The sequence below is a fragment of the Solanum stenotomum genome, chromosome 3, assembly GCF_019186545.1.
Source record: "Solanum stenotomum isolate F172 chromosome 3, ASM1918654v1, whole genome shotgun sequence".
Classification (NCBI taxonomy): Eukaryota; Viridiplantae; Streptophyta; class Magnoliopsida; order Solanales; family Solanaceae; genus Solanum; species Solanum stenotomum.
The window spans coordinates 11,216,276-11,231,327 of NC_064284.1; the positions used below are offsets into that span (position 1 = coordinate 11,216,276).

Genomic DNA, 15,052 nt, shown 5'->3' on the forward strand with positions numbered 1-15,052 from the left:
GGGGGAGATTGATATATTTCTTAATTTTGCGATTTATAGTTGATATATCCTTAATTTCTTATTATAAAAGCAGTTTATATATATCCTTATGTTACACAAATAACTCAAACATACCTTTATAGTTGCACAAATGACTCAGATATATCCAGAAGTGAAAAATTAAAAAAATAGAATCACAATGAGGAATATTAGATCCTTCTAGCAAAGTTTAGAGGTATGTTTGATCCTTTTCATACGTAATTTTTTTTTATCTTTTTGATTCAACGACTAATTGAGTTTTAAATATGTCCCTTGTAAATTTATTGTTTATTATTTGAGTTTCTTATTCTTGTTTCATTTTTTATTGTGAAAGTATGAGAGATAAAAAGAAAGAAAAAGACTTATTTTTGGGCTATATTTTTTTTTTTGTATCCATAAAAAAAAATTGTGATAAATTTTATAAGATGAGCGAAAAAATAAATTTGATCATTAATATGACAAATTCAAATTATTTATTGAATTAAAGAACGCAAAACAAACAAAAAAACCTCATAGTGTGAGAAGAATCAAATATAACTCATAACTTTGAGAAAGACTCACAGTCACATATATTTATGACTTTATAAAAATAGAAAATCAAAAAAGTATATTATTTTTTCCACTTTCTTAGATAAAAGGGATATATTTGGGGCATTTACATAATGATATATATGTGAATCATTTTTTTAACAAAATGTCAATTCTAGATTGCAAAATTAAAAGGTATATCAAATCATTTTCCGGATAAATATATGGAAAAAGTTCAAACTTATCCTTGAGGTATTCGATTTGGGCTTACATTTGGCCTTTGTGTACCTTTCGGTCCCTCTCTCTAATGGATGTCCGTCCAACTTGGTTGTGAGTTGTTGTGGCATCTGCCAAGTTGGAGCCATGTATACGAACAAACTGTTCAAATTTTTATTCCTAAAGCATCAATTTGTTTAGATAATTGTAAAGGTCCAAATTCTAAATATACATCTAAATAAATTTAAAATCTTCTAATATATTCCAACGTAACTTGATCATTTTTCCCTGGTGCAAACAGTATTGAGATGAACATTATTTCTTTAATTTAAAGAGATTACTAGCGTAAGAATTATAAAATTTCTTTATCCCATATTGATAATATTTCCAAATATGTATAATTTTATAAAAATTCATTAGTTAACGATAGTACTATTTACTAACTTATTATTCTGTAATATAATTTTTTCACATTATCCACACAATTTCTTCACACTAAATAAATATGAGTTATTTTTTTGTTGCAAAATTTAAAATGATACTTTATTTTTTACAAAATATAAACTTACGAGTCAAGTTTATATTTCAAAAACTTGAAATCAAGAGTTGGAATTCCAAATCATAATTTAATCTCTTATTTAAAATGAAAAATAATAATGAGAAGCGAAAAGATAAACCGAATTATCTTATTGTATATAAGCCAACAACAAAAAAGATTAACACTGCAGTACTTAATTGTACAATATGTTACATGAGTTGTACTATTTATATTTTATCCACATTTACCTTTATTTTACCTTATCAATAGTTAGGAATCAATTCTTATAGTGTTAGGAAAACCATATTTATAGGAAAGGGATTTAACTATCATCTTTATTTCTTCAAATTATTTCTTGAATGAGTGTCAACTATCACATGTCTAATATTGATATCAATGACTTAGGTTTAATTAATTGAGAGCTATAACAATAATTTATGTACAATGGGAAAATAGACAATTAATTGAGGGCAATAACAATTATCAATGGTGGCTATTTTCCAAAGAATTGGTTACAAATGCCATTCAAAATTAGGCCAAAAAAACTAACAATCCAAGTCTCCCAAAACTAGCTAAGTCATGCGTGCTACAGAGGCAAGCATATGGATTGTGCTTCTTCACCCTAAATTTAAGCCATCCAAACCCATTCATTGGCTATAATACAATTAACCTTTTCACTATATATATATATATATACACTTTTGAGGCCAAATGGGCTTATATGACGTAATTTGAAAATGCATTAATTTGTTCGGTTGAAATTTGTCATGATCCCTGATTCTCTATTATGCCTTCCTCGTCAGGGACCAAATACAAATAGAGAAAACAAATTGAAAAAAGCTAGAGTGGTATTTAATTGTTCCATCAGAGCACTTCCTTTTTATGGGTAGACGAAAACTTTACTCCTGAATCCTTTTTTATTTTTTAACAGTACAAATGTACCGTTGAAGAAGCATCAACATCCATGTGAAAAAAAAATCTGCTCGAAAAAATGAAAGCTAGATTACTATCCACAATTGCAAGATCAAGAGAAACTTTTTAGGATGTACCATTAATATTCTTAGCATTGTTAGATGTTGGTAGTGTAATTCTCAACTAAAAATTGTGTGAATTTTTTTTTGGTTAATTCTCAAAATTACAATTGTTGATGATTCTTTCCCATGTAGTGATTTTTTATGAAATTAATGTGTTACATCAATTTTTGAAACATTTAAGTGTAATTATTTTGGTTGTCAGACGAACTTAATTATGCACCAACTATATCTTTTTGATGGTACTAATACATTATTAATTTATGCTAATACAATCTATAATGACGAAAAATTTAAGATAAGATATATTTTTCGATCCATTTTTTTTAATAATAAATATTACATATTTAAACCCATTACAAATTAAATTGTTGGACTTAGGCCCGATGCACGGGCATCACTTTCTAGTTCATATATAAAAATAAAACCAAATCCTAAAGTAATATGGAGTGCAACGAAACTCTACTTAAAGCATCACAACTGTATGCTTTCTTCTTATTCTTCTTATTTCACGCTTCTTCCCTCTCCACCCATTCCCAAAACCAGAGAATTCACACATTATGTTAAAAAAAAATCTCCATTAACAAACCTTCTACGTGTGTGTATATATATATATCATGATTCATGCAGGCATGAAGATAAATCTCCAGAAACTACCCTTCGCTCTCAAGCCTTTTCTCCTTTCCCTTTTTCTTTCTCTTTCCTTCTTAGCATTCCTTTCCTTTCAAACTCCACCTCACTCTCTTCACAAACCCGCTGTATCACTTCCACCGGACCTCCGAATCCGACCCGGATATTCATCCTACGATGCCTACATCAATCGTCAGCTCAACAAAACGCTCAACCCGAAACTCCGAAAATTCTGGACTACCCGAGATTGGGACCGAAAGGTTCGGGTTTTCTCCGAATTCTTCGACAATTTGAAGGTTCGAGGTTTCTTATCTAACGATTCAAAAGCGCTTTGCGTCGGGGCACGGGTCGGGCAGGAAGTAGCGGCATTGAAACGGGTTGGAGTTAACGATTCAATCGGTATTGATCTGGTGCCGTATCCTCCGTTAGTAATCAAAGGTGATTTTCATCGTCAGTCGTTTGATGATCGGAGTTTCGACTTAGAATTCTCTAATGTATTTGATCATGCACTTTATCCATGGAAGTTCGTCGGAGAAATTGAACGGACGTTGAAGCCCAGGGGAATTTGTGTGTTACACGTGTCATTATCTAGACGGGCTGATAAATATTCAGCTAATGATTTGTACAGTGTGGACCCACTTAAGGAATTGTTCAAAGTGTCTGAGCTGGTTGAGGTGAGACGCATTGATGGGTTTGGGTTGGATACGGAAGTGGTTTTTAGGAAGAAGTAGGAAAAGGAAACAAATTTAGTTATTGTGATCCTATTTTCATTAGGTTTTTAACATGTTAAATAATTCTTTATTTATTTCGACAATATAAATTATACACGTTCAATTCAATTTATGTAAAACTCTTTTCTTTTTAATCTGTTTCAACCTCTTTGGATATGACTTATATAACTCTCGTCATCTCTTTCACTTGAATTTAACTCCTCTTCATTTCTTTGATTATGCATTTGGATGAATGCCATTTGTGCTAACCTAACTTTTAACAAGTACATAGTAAAAATTACGATCATTAAGAAATCAATGAATACAATATGTAGTTTGCTAAACTATCTTTATTTAATAATTGTTTCTTGAAAATTGAACCCTATTATGAAGATGGTGTATAAGGTAATAATTGAAGGAATATATTTTCTTTGTCCATTTTTACTTATCCACTATACTATTTTAGGATGTTCAATAGTATTTGTCCAGTTTATAAAATCAATGAATAATTACCATGTTGTGTCTATTTTACCAATGCAACTAAATACTATTCATTCTTCAATGTTTAGATTAGATGACTTATATTTAAAAAGAATGATTTGGTAAAATTATCCCTATCGTTTACTGTTTCTTAATCCATGTGTCAAGTTATTAGTAATAGATGAAGTACTTCTAAAGTGACACTTATTTTGGAAATGATACGAGTACATATTTACCATTAGGTGAAGTTCAAAACAAAGGTTGAAAAAGTACATTCTTGAATGAAAGCAATAGTTGTAAAGAAGACGGGAAGGTGCAACTTGGTTGTCTTTTTTAATAAGGTGAAGAAACATAACTAATCAAGGAACTCCTCTTTTATTTAGTGTAGAAAAAGTTAAATTATGTTAGGTCACGGATAGGGAATGAATAAAGTACAAATGGACCACTTACATTTATGTGAACACAATTTGGATTCCGTAAGGGTAAATCCTTTTTTCTAACTTAAAAGCATAGTGAAATCCCCACTTCCAACCTAGGGTGAGTGAACGAGACGGGATCGGGAATGAATGGATAGACTTTTGGGAAGCTTTGTTCTTGTATACTGCTTTTGTTATTAAACTTATAAATGATTTGATTGTGTAAGAAATCTGACAAGAGTGTGCAATTGAAACTTTGGATTCAAATTTTTTTTAAAAAAAAGTTACTTGGATTCATCAACTTCCTTTATAAAAGTTGAATGCACCAAAAATGTCAATATGTATCCAATTAATGGGGTGGCTAGATAGCTCTATGCAACTTGCAATTGACAGCTTCTAATATTTGCTTTAGAAGGAGGACCACGTAAATCACAACAACACCTAAATTGGGTAATTACAACGATTCGATGCTATTTGGCTTTTAATTCGTCATCACAATTATTATTATTTTTCGCATTTTTTTCTTTAAATAAGGTGGGAGAAGGGGAAGTGGGTGAGGAAATTACAAGGCGGGATATCAAATCCTCACCAATAAGATAAAAGTTCAAATAGTCAATTAATCGAGTTACTGAGGTTTTCTGCTATCACAATTTTGCTCTTACTTTTTAAAAAAAATTATTTTGCTTGCTTGATCCTTAGTTCCTTACAAAGAAACAACAAGCAGAAACTACACCATTTGGTGAAACGTTTATAGGAAGAACATTATGTAAACATTCTAATGTATATTATAAAGTATCATGTATATGTATATATACTAGTCTTCTGAAAATACCAAAAAGTAATCAAAAACATCACAAAAAATTACCTTATACCTCGAACTATAAAACTAATAAAGATTCGAAATAAATTCTCAGAGCACATATCAAATGATTCAAATAACTCCAATATTATTATCAAACTAGTATACTCGCCATTTCAAAGGAAGATTGAAATATTTTGGGCCTTAAAACACTACCCATTACATACTTAGCCCAATTAAAGATCTAAGTTTCATTAAATTTGTTAAATGAGTTACTTACAACATTGGTCCCATGGTCTAGTGGTCAGGACATTGGACTCTGAATCCAGTAACCCGAGTTCAAGTCTCGGTGGGACCTAAAAAGTGAAATTTCAGTTTTTGGTGTTTTTTCGGTTCGGTATTCGGTGTAAGGGTAAAAAAATTCGGTGCACCAAAAAATTGAAATTTTATTAACTAAATTTAAAATAACGTCTTTAATTTTATTAATTATATACTTGGTAACTTGTGTTTGTGAGTTGTGACTCGTATTGTTTTTTATTAACTAAATTTAAAATAACATCTTTAATTTTATTAATTATCTACTTTGGTAACTTGTGTTTGTGAGTTGTGACTCGTATAGTTTTTTACTTATAGTGGAATATTAAGGCATTTGTGACTTTGTATTGTTTTAACTTTTAAGTTTCAAGTGTTGGATTCTTGTTTTAATTGTTGGCTGCTATTACAAAGAGTGTTTGTTGGAAACAAAAAATCAAAAAGAGAAAAAAAAACTTTTTTAGTTCTTTGTTGGAAACTTTAATTATTAAATATGTTTAATGATTATTTCGAGTTTTCAACTTTTATGTTTAGTTAAATGTTTTGATGATTTTATTCTCATTTTATTTTTTATTTGCTTACACCGAAAAACTATTTTAACAACACCAAATTAAATCGAATCGAAATATTTTGATTTGGTATTTGGTGCACGTTTTTTCAAAATCGATCATCGAATTAAAATTTAATAAAACCGAACCGAATCTCCAATACTGTGAGTTTTTTCTTTCACTTTCTTAAAAGCTATTCTTATAATTTACAAAATAATATTCTACATCTTCTTAACTAAAAATGAATGTTATAAAAATTACTTTTACTATCCAAAAAATAATATTGTATACTTTCTAAATTTAAAATGAATGTTATTAAAAAATAAAATTGATCTTGATCATAATTAGTAATTTTTTAAAAATATTTAGCCAATTAGTACAATTAAAGTCTTATTCTACTTGCAACACACATCACTTTTTTTAGAAAATTTTAGTAATTCAATTGATTGATTATAAGCTTTCACATTAATGATGTGTTTATTCTCTTCTCGAAAACTTTTGAATTGTAGAAGCATTCAAAACGGGATCAACATTCATTTCATGGGCAGAAACGACCCATTTCATTCGGGGAATCCAAAATTTTGACTTGAGAATCAAGAATAGATAGACAAGAAATAAATATTTTTTAAATCTGAATTAGTTCCGTTATTAAACTAAAATAAAAAGGAAAATCAAACCAAATCAAATCAACCCGCTGGGAGAGTGGGGTCATTGGGCGGATAACGCATGGTTGGAAAACCGTTATTTTCCAACCAAATGAAAGCTGAAACAATTTGAGTGGTACCTAACGATTCCAATGGCGTTGAGAGTTGTCTCTTCTTCTCCGGCCATTTTTTCATCACAAAGAAGAGCTGCTTCGATTCTACCATATTCAACCGTCACATTACCCAATAACAGCAGCTCGCTGTTATCGTCATCATCAGCCATTTCTTCAATTGACAGAACAAAATCAGTTACTCTCCGTAGCAAGACGAGTAGGCGTAATGGAGTAGTGACATGTTCTGCTTCTTCGGTCCTCCCAAAGGCACTGCTATTCGACTGCGATGGTGTACTTGTCGATACTGAAAAAGATGGTCACCGTATCTCTTTCAATGATACCTTTGCTGAGGTACACTTTTTATAACTCACTTCAGTGTGTTGTATTGTTTGCAGAGATGAAAACAGATTTGAAGTTTATAGGTTCGGAATTAGAGTTTGAGTTCTAAATTAATAATTAGTACCTGTTCAATAAATTTTATAAGATAAATACAAAGTTTGGATCAAATTATGTTCGGCCGAACCCATAACCTACGCTCCACTTCTGATTGTATGCTTATATTATTGAACGGTTGAATTCATGCGGAATTTCTAATTTAATGATCAATTGGTGTTTTGCAGAACGGGATTGCTCAATAGAATGAGTTTCCCCTATTTTTTTAAAACCTAAATAATAGCGGTCTACTACTGATTAAACTAAAAATAGCCTGTAGATGTATAATATATGTATAATATTGGTATGGTCGTGCATGATAAGTGTATACAACTTTAAAAAGTGAACAGTAAATCTGTCAGGTTATTTGTGTAAAGATCTTTTTCTTTTACCCTATTTGATGACTTTTCATAGAATCCATTATTTTCAATGGTATACAGAAGGAATTGGGTGTAACTTGGGATGTTGATTTGTATGGAGAATTGCTCAAAATTGGAGGTGGAAAAGAAAGGTAAAGGTATTTCTTCTAGAAATATACTTAGGAGCAACAGCAATTCATATAGTTTAGACTTGAATTGAATTGATTTTGTTTGTGGTTGACTTGGGTATTAGGATGACAGCCTACTTTAACAAAGTTGGTTGGCCAGAAAATGCACCAAAAACTGAAGAAGAAAGAAAGGAGTTTATTGCAGGACTTCACAAGCGAAAGACTGAATTATTCATGGTTCTCATTGAGAAGAAATTGCTACCACTTCGGCCAGGTGTTGAAAAGTAAGCTCTTTTATTTTTTCATATTTTATTTATGTCACTTCTATATGTATAAGGTTCTTAGAGATTCAGCCATATAAAATTAATCCACCAGAGGCATTTATGTTGGAAGTTGGAACTAAATGTGGACATTATTAACCGCAGAAGAAACCAGTGAGGGAATTGGTCCGCTTTAACTATGCATTCTGGAGCTTCAGTAATCCATAATTAATCATGAAGAGTTTCATTTACCTCTGAGATGTAGACATTTTTCTATTCTTTGAGCAAATGCCGTCCTGACTCCTGACTCTAGACTACATGCTTTATTTCTGTTTTATTGAACATAATGCAACTATTCAAGGGTAAAGTTCTTTCTAGGCACCAAAATTTTCAGGGTTGAAGACTCTTCTATCTGTTGTATTTGATTTTGATATTGTTATATAATAATTATCAAATTCTGTCCCGACCTTCAATAGAATCTCAATATGAAAAACTCATTATCATATGACCTATGGGACAGTGTATATATTCAAAAATTGCAAGAGTCAGGATAAATTTTTCTTTAGATTATTCTTCTCCTAATTGTAAGAGTTTCAAACTAAATGTTACAGGTTGATTGATCAGGCTCTGGGTAATGGAGTTAAAGTTGCAGTATGCAGCACTTCCAATGAAAAGGCGGTATGAGTAATCAGGTTCTCAAGTGTTAGTATTATGTGCCAATGTCGAGTCTTTTGACAATAATCTGCTATTAAAGGTTGCGGCTATTCTCGGAACTTCTTTTACCCTGTATGGAGCTTACTAGTGTATCCTAATAATACTCATTACTAAATCATCAAGCTTATATTTGACCAATTTACCTGTTCATGTCTATTTACCCTTAGTTCGCCTTTTGATTGACAATGTAGTTTCTTGGACCTAGAAAATGATATGGGAAGCCATCGACACCAAAAAGTTGGAAAAGATCAACTCCTAGAAAAATTCATCTGATATTAGAATTTAGAATTGTTAAATTTTCCTTTTGCTCCTATTGAATTGGTTACTGCACAAGATGATAACCTCTGGTTTTCTATCTGGAGTTGCTCGTTTGCTGGGAGAAATAAGAAAAATTAAAGAAAATAAAGCACTGGCATGATTATTTGTTGTCACCATACTAAGATAATGTTTTGTGATCATAAGTTGAATTAAATCTGCTGATATTAGGTCTCAGCCATAGTCTCGTGCTTGTTGGGACCAGAGCGAGCAGAACAGATCCAGATATTTGCAGGTGATGTGGTTCCTCGCAAGAAGCCTGATCCGGTAAATAGTTATCTTTCAAATGCCTGTTCAATGCATTTGCAGTGAAGACAAATTCATTTCCTTAGAAATTAAGAAGCAAAAATATACTTCATTAGGAGATAAGCTTCATATCTGCGTGATCTGAAATTTGGAATCTGTTCCAATAGCCTTCTCTATACTTCTTTTACTTTCTGATATCCATCAATGTACAAGGATAATCTGTGAACTTCAGTGTACAGATATTTTAAACATATGAACTGTGCTTTCTCTTCATTTAACAAGTTGCAGTAAAACTTCAATTTGAGGAGACATGTGTCTCTAGTACTGTCATAGCTGTAAGATAAGTCTTAAATGTTTAATACCATATACTTTCTTCCTGGCAGGCCATTTATCTGTTAGCAGCCGACACCCTTGGGGTTGATCCTTCAAGGTACTGTACATAGATTACTTGCACTGGGATTGGGAAATTACGTGATGACACCTTAGAGAAGTTATATGATTTTAAGCTGAAGAAGACAGTAAATAATTTTGTTATAATTTTACATTTTCATTCTGAATGCTAAACTCTGCCCTTTATGGTCTGCAGTTGTGTTGTCGTAGAAGATAGTGGCATAGGTCTTGCAGCTGCCAAAGCAGCTGGAATGACGTGCATTGTGACCAAGAGTGGGTAAGTTGTTTTTATTTGAACCAACGGAACATCTCTCTCCCTGGTGCATTTTTTGGTTCTCTATTGTTAACAGAACTTCTTTTACTTGGTTTCTGAAATTCTATCTTGGTGTAACATCATAAACTGAGAAACTTAATAATCAAACTGAGAGCTTTTCAGAAAAACTTCTGGCGTCCTTGAAGTTCAAAATAAAATAAGAAGTAAAAGATGTATGATCAGGAAGCCAATGGTTTCCAATGCTTAACGTTGAAAACCCAACTCATTCTCCCTAGGATATTTTCCTCAATGAAAATGAAATTATTGATTAGATGCCTCTAAGCACTCAGGTGAACATGGTGGAGGTGGCAATTTTCCAATTTTCTGTAAGGCCTGAAAAAGGGTTTATAGACAACATTTCTGCATGTCTAATTATATCTAAAAGCTGATTTTTAGCTCTAGCGGTAAGGCTGTTAAAGAATGACAAAAGTCTCACATTGGTGGTTAATCAGAACACAATACTATAGATTGATCTGGATGAGTTTTCTTGAGTTCATTGTCGGAGATTATAGCATTCCATGGTTTTGAAACCCGGGTAGCCTAATGAGGATACCATTTAGGATATCATATGAAAAAAAAAAAGGACTTATCATCTAAAAAGGCAGGTAGCTGCCTCTCTTTCTCTTTCTCTTCTTCTTGACTTTTGAGACTCGGAAAATATAAACTATCCAAACATGTTGAAATAACGCGAAGATTCCTGTTCTTTGATATTTGAGATTTCCTAAGCAATTGTTGCCTAGGAACATATATAAAAAGTCGAGAAGTTGTCCATCCTTGAAAGACAATTTCACCATTTCTCGTGCAACACAATAGCGCTGCATCTTCTATTAATGTTTTGCAAATAGTGGGCAAGTTGCATACTTTCATTTACAATTTCCATCCATCTTGTTCCATAATCAATATTAATTCCAATACTAGACTCTGGCTATTGCCGCCATATAAACTAAGACAACCTTTCAAAATAGTCATCGAACCAAAAAAATCATTCTCCTTTACAAAATCTGGTGTTGGAAGCTCTTTTAGTTCATCTGACTACCCATCAAAATATATAATTGTAGAATTTCTTTCTCCAAGATTGTCGTAGTATGTCCAAAATATACAACCTCCAGTACTAATTCCCTCGAACAAGGAACAATTGCGTAGTAGGCGTACTACATGACTAAATGAACTTGTTTTCTTCGTCCAACAATCATTCTTCAAAGAATAAATACCATAACTCCACTTATAAATCAATATAATCTTGTAATCATTGACACTAGAATCATAAAAAATCCCACAAGCATTTGGAACTTTGCCTTTGTAGTTAAAATAAGGGCATGCAAGAGTTTTATATTCTCTTATAGATGGATTCCATAAAACATAAGTTTTGTAGGCCATAGGGTTTTTTAAAAGAACCAAACCATCACACGAGCACAAGACTATAGCTTTTCGGAATTTTTCTCCAGAAAAATTTCCTTTGTCATCATATCTAATTGTGAAGTTTCCAAGTCTCCAAACCCAAATTCATTAGTACTACGTTTGTTTAACAATAGCTTTTCACGTCCCCAATGCTTTGGATTGATCGCGTACTTGCTAGTTGTTAGATGCACGAGAGTGTTTGCTGTAGTTGCTTTCTGTTTATGCTAGATCAGTTAAATAGTCTAATCTAGTAAAATGGAGGAGATAGAAAGGAAGGACATGCCTAATCAATACAGGGAAGATAACAAGGATGATCTAAGTCAGTAGTTTCTTTTCATTTTAATTAAGAAAAATTTCAGTGTCTGAGCTAAGCATCTCATTAAGTTATAAGAAGGTACGATTGTTTTATTGATTATTTTTGAAGGAGCTCCCATAGTGTATTAGAAGACAGATGCAATGCTTTTACAGCCTTGGTGGTTTCCTTCTGTACAAGTAGCAGATTGCATCTTTTGTCTATGCAACTTGCTCTTTCACCTATGCTAGATCTCTTGATCTTTTACCAATTCTTGCTGACCATCTAGCCTGTTGTGAATATCATTTGATTATTTTCGTATATTGTTACTGTTAATTTGGTATTGCAAACGAACTTCTATACTGCCTCAGGTACACAGCAGACGAGAATTTCTCAAATGCAGATGCAGTTTTTGATTGCATTGGAGATCCTCCAGAGGAACGGTTTGACTTGGCATTTTGCGGAAACCTTCTTGAGAAACAATATGTCAGTTAGTGCATCAAGCAGTGTGATTGACTACACTGCACTTGTTTATGTCAAGTTGTACTCACCACATACCAGTTCATGTACTGTATCTCCCCAATGACTGTTCAATAAAAAAGCCTAATGTCATTTCATCTCTTAAAGCCTTCTCTGCTAAATTTGTTCTCTGAACACAATATATGAACTTCCTGTTTTCCTTTTCTTTTGTGGAGTGCGGAGAGGAGGTGGATAGAAATGATAAAATTACTATTTGCATAGCTTAAAGACACAACTTACAATAAGGATATATATAGTAATCAAAACATTATTTGAGGACATTAGTACTATGTTGCATTTTTTCCCCATATTGTCGGGAGATTTGGTTTTGTAGTCCTTTACAAATATGTTTTTAGTTTTATATACTTTTTACATAAGATCTTCATTTTTTCACATAAGAGATGTGAAAATTTCATTTTCTTCTATTCAATTTGTAAATAGTCATATATAAGAGATCATTTCCACTACAATTTTGATCTAGGATAACAGAATCTTAACGAATTTTATCAAACGTTAACATAAATTTTGACGTATGATCCTAAAGTTTGAGGTCAAATTTATATTTTGTCTTTTTTATATGACACTGAGCAAATGTAGGCTCTTGAGTTTTTAAAATGGGGATACTTTGGTAATTGGTCTAGCCTAACCAGATCCCAATAGATTTTTAAATATCAAGAAATTGCCACATGTTAGACAAAAGTGTACAACGGTGCACAAACTTCCTATTACGTGCGGGTGCGGTACAGATTTTTTTAAAAAAAAGAGTTGTATGAGTTTATTGTGTGTAACTTTATTATACATTTCTACGAAAAGTTATTTTACAATTTAAGTCCATGGCCTCTCTAGTTTTATCGTTGCATCAAAAACTAACCTTGCATTAAGGTTAGATAATAACAAATTTGGAGCAGCATATCGAGAAAGTAAAAAAAATATATCAAAAATTATAGAAAATAAGTAAGAGGAGAAGTAAATCATTAGAGAGACAATTATAATTTGATGCAAAGGAACAGATGGATACACTAAATAGTTTGAAAATGAGATTGAAACTACATCGCATTTAAACAAGAAAAACTCTTCAAAGCAAGTGTTACATCGCAGTTAAATAAGACAAACTCTTCAAAATAAGTTTTTTTTTTCAAAGATAAGTCCTATTATTTTTTTAAAAAAAATGGCCAAATATGTTATATTATTTTTTCAATATATATAATATTGCCATCTCCTGATTTATGTGTCATATTTTTGATTTAATTTGTTCAAAAATCAATTTTTTATATTTAAAAATATTTTTAAAAATTCTCATTTTAGTCTTAATGATATAGCAATTTATAATCACATCAATGTCTAAGAGTTATTTTGGATCAAAATCTCATTTTCTTTTTAAAATTGTATATCTAATCAAACACTGCCATATAAATTGAGACGAAGACAATAATATATTTGAAAAGTTAGGCATCAATTTAAAGTAACTTGCACAATGCCTGATACATAAGTTATGTATCAAATATATGAGTTATATCTCAGATACATAACTAGGGATGTTCACAGATCGGTTTGGATCGGTTCAGTCAAAATCAAAACCAAACCAACTTAATCAGTTTTAAAATTATCAAAATCAAATCAAACCAAATATAATATATATTTATCGGTTTGGTTGTTATCGGTTTCAGTTTTGTCTGGTTCGGTTATTAATCATAGACAAAATAAAAGAAACAATTCATTCAAAACGTGAAAAAAGTGATAACAATCTATTCAAAACAAAAAAAATAGTTAGAATGACTGACATTACATAACTTACGATCATTTATGCCATCCGTTAAAATTTGGTTCATTTATGTCATTTCCGTTAAAAGTTTGGTTCAAATATGCCATCGAACTTTAAGAGGCCACGTGGAAAAATGGTATTGCAAAACCATTTGTATTTTCTGTTTAAAAATAATGGCATGAATGAGTCTTTTCTCAAACGGAAATGACATAAATGACCCAAACTTTTAACGGATGACATAAATGAGTTTGTTCATAAAGTTCGATGTCATATTTGAGCCTTTTCCCAATTTATCATGAATAAAGGTTCAAAATTCATTATTTTTCTTGAAAGAGATAGTGACATTTTCAATCCCACAAATAATTGTCATAGATACTCATATACATTAAACAAATAAGATAAATGTTTTCACCTGACATTTTTGCTTTCATAAGTAAATTATAAATAAATTTTGATGAAAACATATATAAGATCTTTAAATTTGTTTATAAAAATAATATATATTATTTGTTGGTTCAATTCAGTTATTTCTTCGGGTTTTTGTGAACAAAATCATAACCAACTCAAATACTATCGGTTTTTAAAAATCTAAAATCAAACCCAAATAAAATCAGTTTGGTTCGATTTTTCGGTCTGGATCGATTTTATCCAAACCGTGAACACGCATATATAACTATAAACCAGATTCATATTGATTAAGGTTTGAAATAATTGAGATTATGTATCAATAATAATATTTGTACCAAATATATTGTACAGAAACAAAGCTGTAATATATCATGGAGTGGTGTATCCTAATGTTGAGAGAGAAGAAGAAAAAAGAGGAGATTTCTATAATTAATTCAAATAATAGAGATATTTAAAGATTATGTTATTTTAAGTCACGTAATTATGTAATTTTCTCTTAATTCATTCGTACCTAACGTTTTTAGCCCAAAGGG

The 15,052-nt window shown here is 31.3% G+C and overlaps 2 protein-coding genes and 1 non-coding gene across 3 annotated transcripts; all 3 read left to right on the top strand.

Moving 5' to 3' along the window:
* The first annotated feature begins 2,760 nt into the window (after window positions 1-2,760).
* On the top strand, window positions 2,761-3,774 carry LOC125860653 (uncharacterized). Its single transcript, XM_049540653.1, has one exon. The coding sequence runs from the start codon at window positions 2,949-2,951 to the stop codon at window positions 3,690-3,692; it is 744 nt and encodes a 247-aa protein (XP_049396610.1). The 5' UTR covers window positions 2,761-2,948; the 3' UTR covers window positions 3,693-3,774.
* A 1,878-nt stretch (window positions 3,775-5,652) lies between these two features.
* Window positions 5,653-5,724, top strand: TRNAQ-CUG (transfer RNA glutamine (anticodon CUG)). The gene has a single exon. It is a non-coding gene; the product is annotated as a tRNA-Gln (tRNA).
* Window positions 5,725-6,928: 1,204 nt separating this feature from the next.
* Window positions 6,929-12,514, top strand: LOC125860652 (CBBY-like protein). Its single transcript, XM_049540652.1, has 8 exons — window positions 6,929-7,334; window positions 7,856-7,926; window positions 8,028-8,186; window positions 8,774-8,840; window positions 9,363-9,458; window positions 9,821-9,867; window positions 10,024-10,104; window positions 12,202-12,514. Exons 1-8 carry the CDS (start codon window positions 7,023-7,025, stop codon window positions 12,323-12,325), a joined length of 957 nt encoding a protein of 318 aa, XP_049396609.1. The 5' UTR covers window positions 6,929-7,022; the 3' UTR covers window positions 12,326-12,514.
* Window positions 12,515-15,052: the final 2,538 nt, after the last annotated feature.

Coding starts and splice junctions, on each gene's coding strand:
- LOC125860652 (XM_049540652.1), top strand. CDS start 7,023: ATGGCGTTGAGAGTTGTCTCTTCTTCTCCGGCCATTTTTTCATCACAA. Junction 8,187..8,773: donor CTTCGGCCAGGTGTTGAAAA/GTAAGCTCTTTT, acceptor TAAATGTTACAG/GTTGATTGATCAGGCTCTGG. Junction 9,868..10,023: donor CTTGGGGTTGATCCTTCAAG/GTACTGTACATA, acceptor TATGGTCTGCAG/TTGTGTTGTCGTAGAAGATA.
- LOC125860653 (XM_049540653.1), top strand. CDS start 2,949: ATGATTCATGCAGGCATGAAGATAAATCTCCAGAAACTACCCTTCGCT.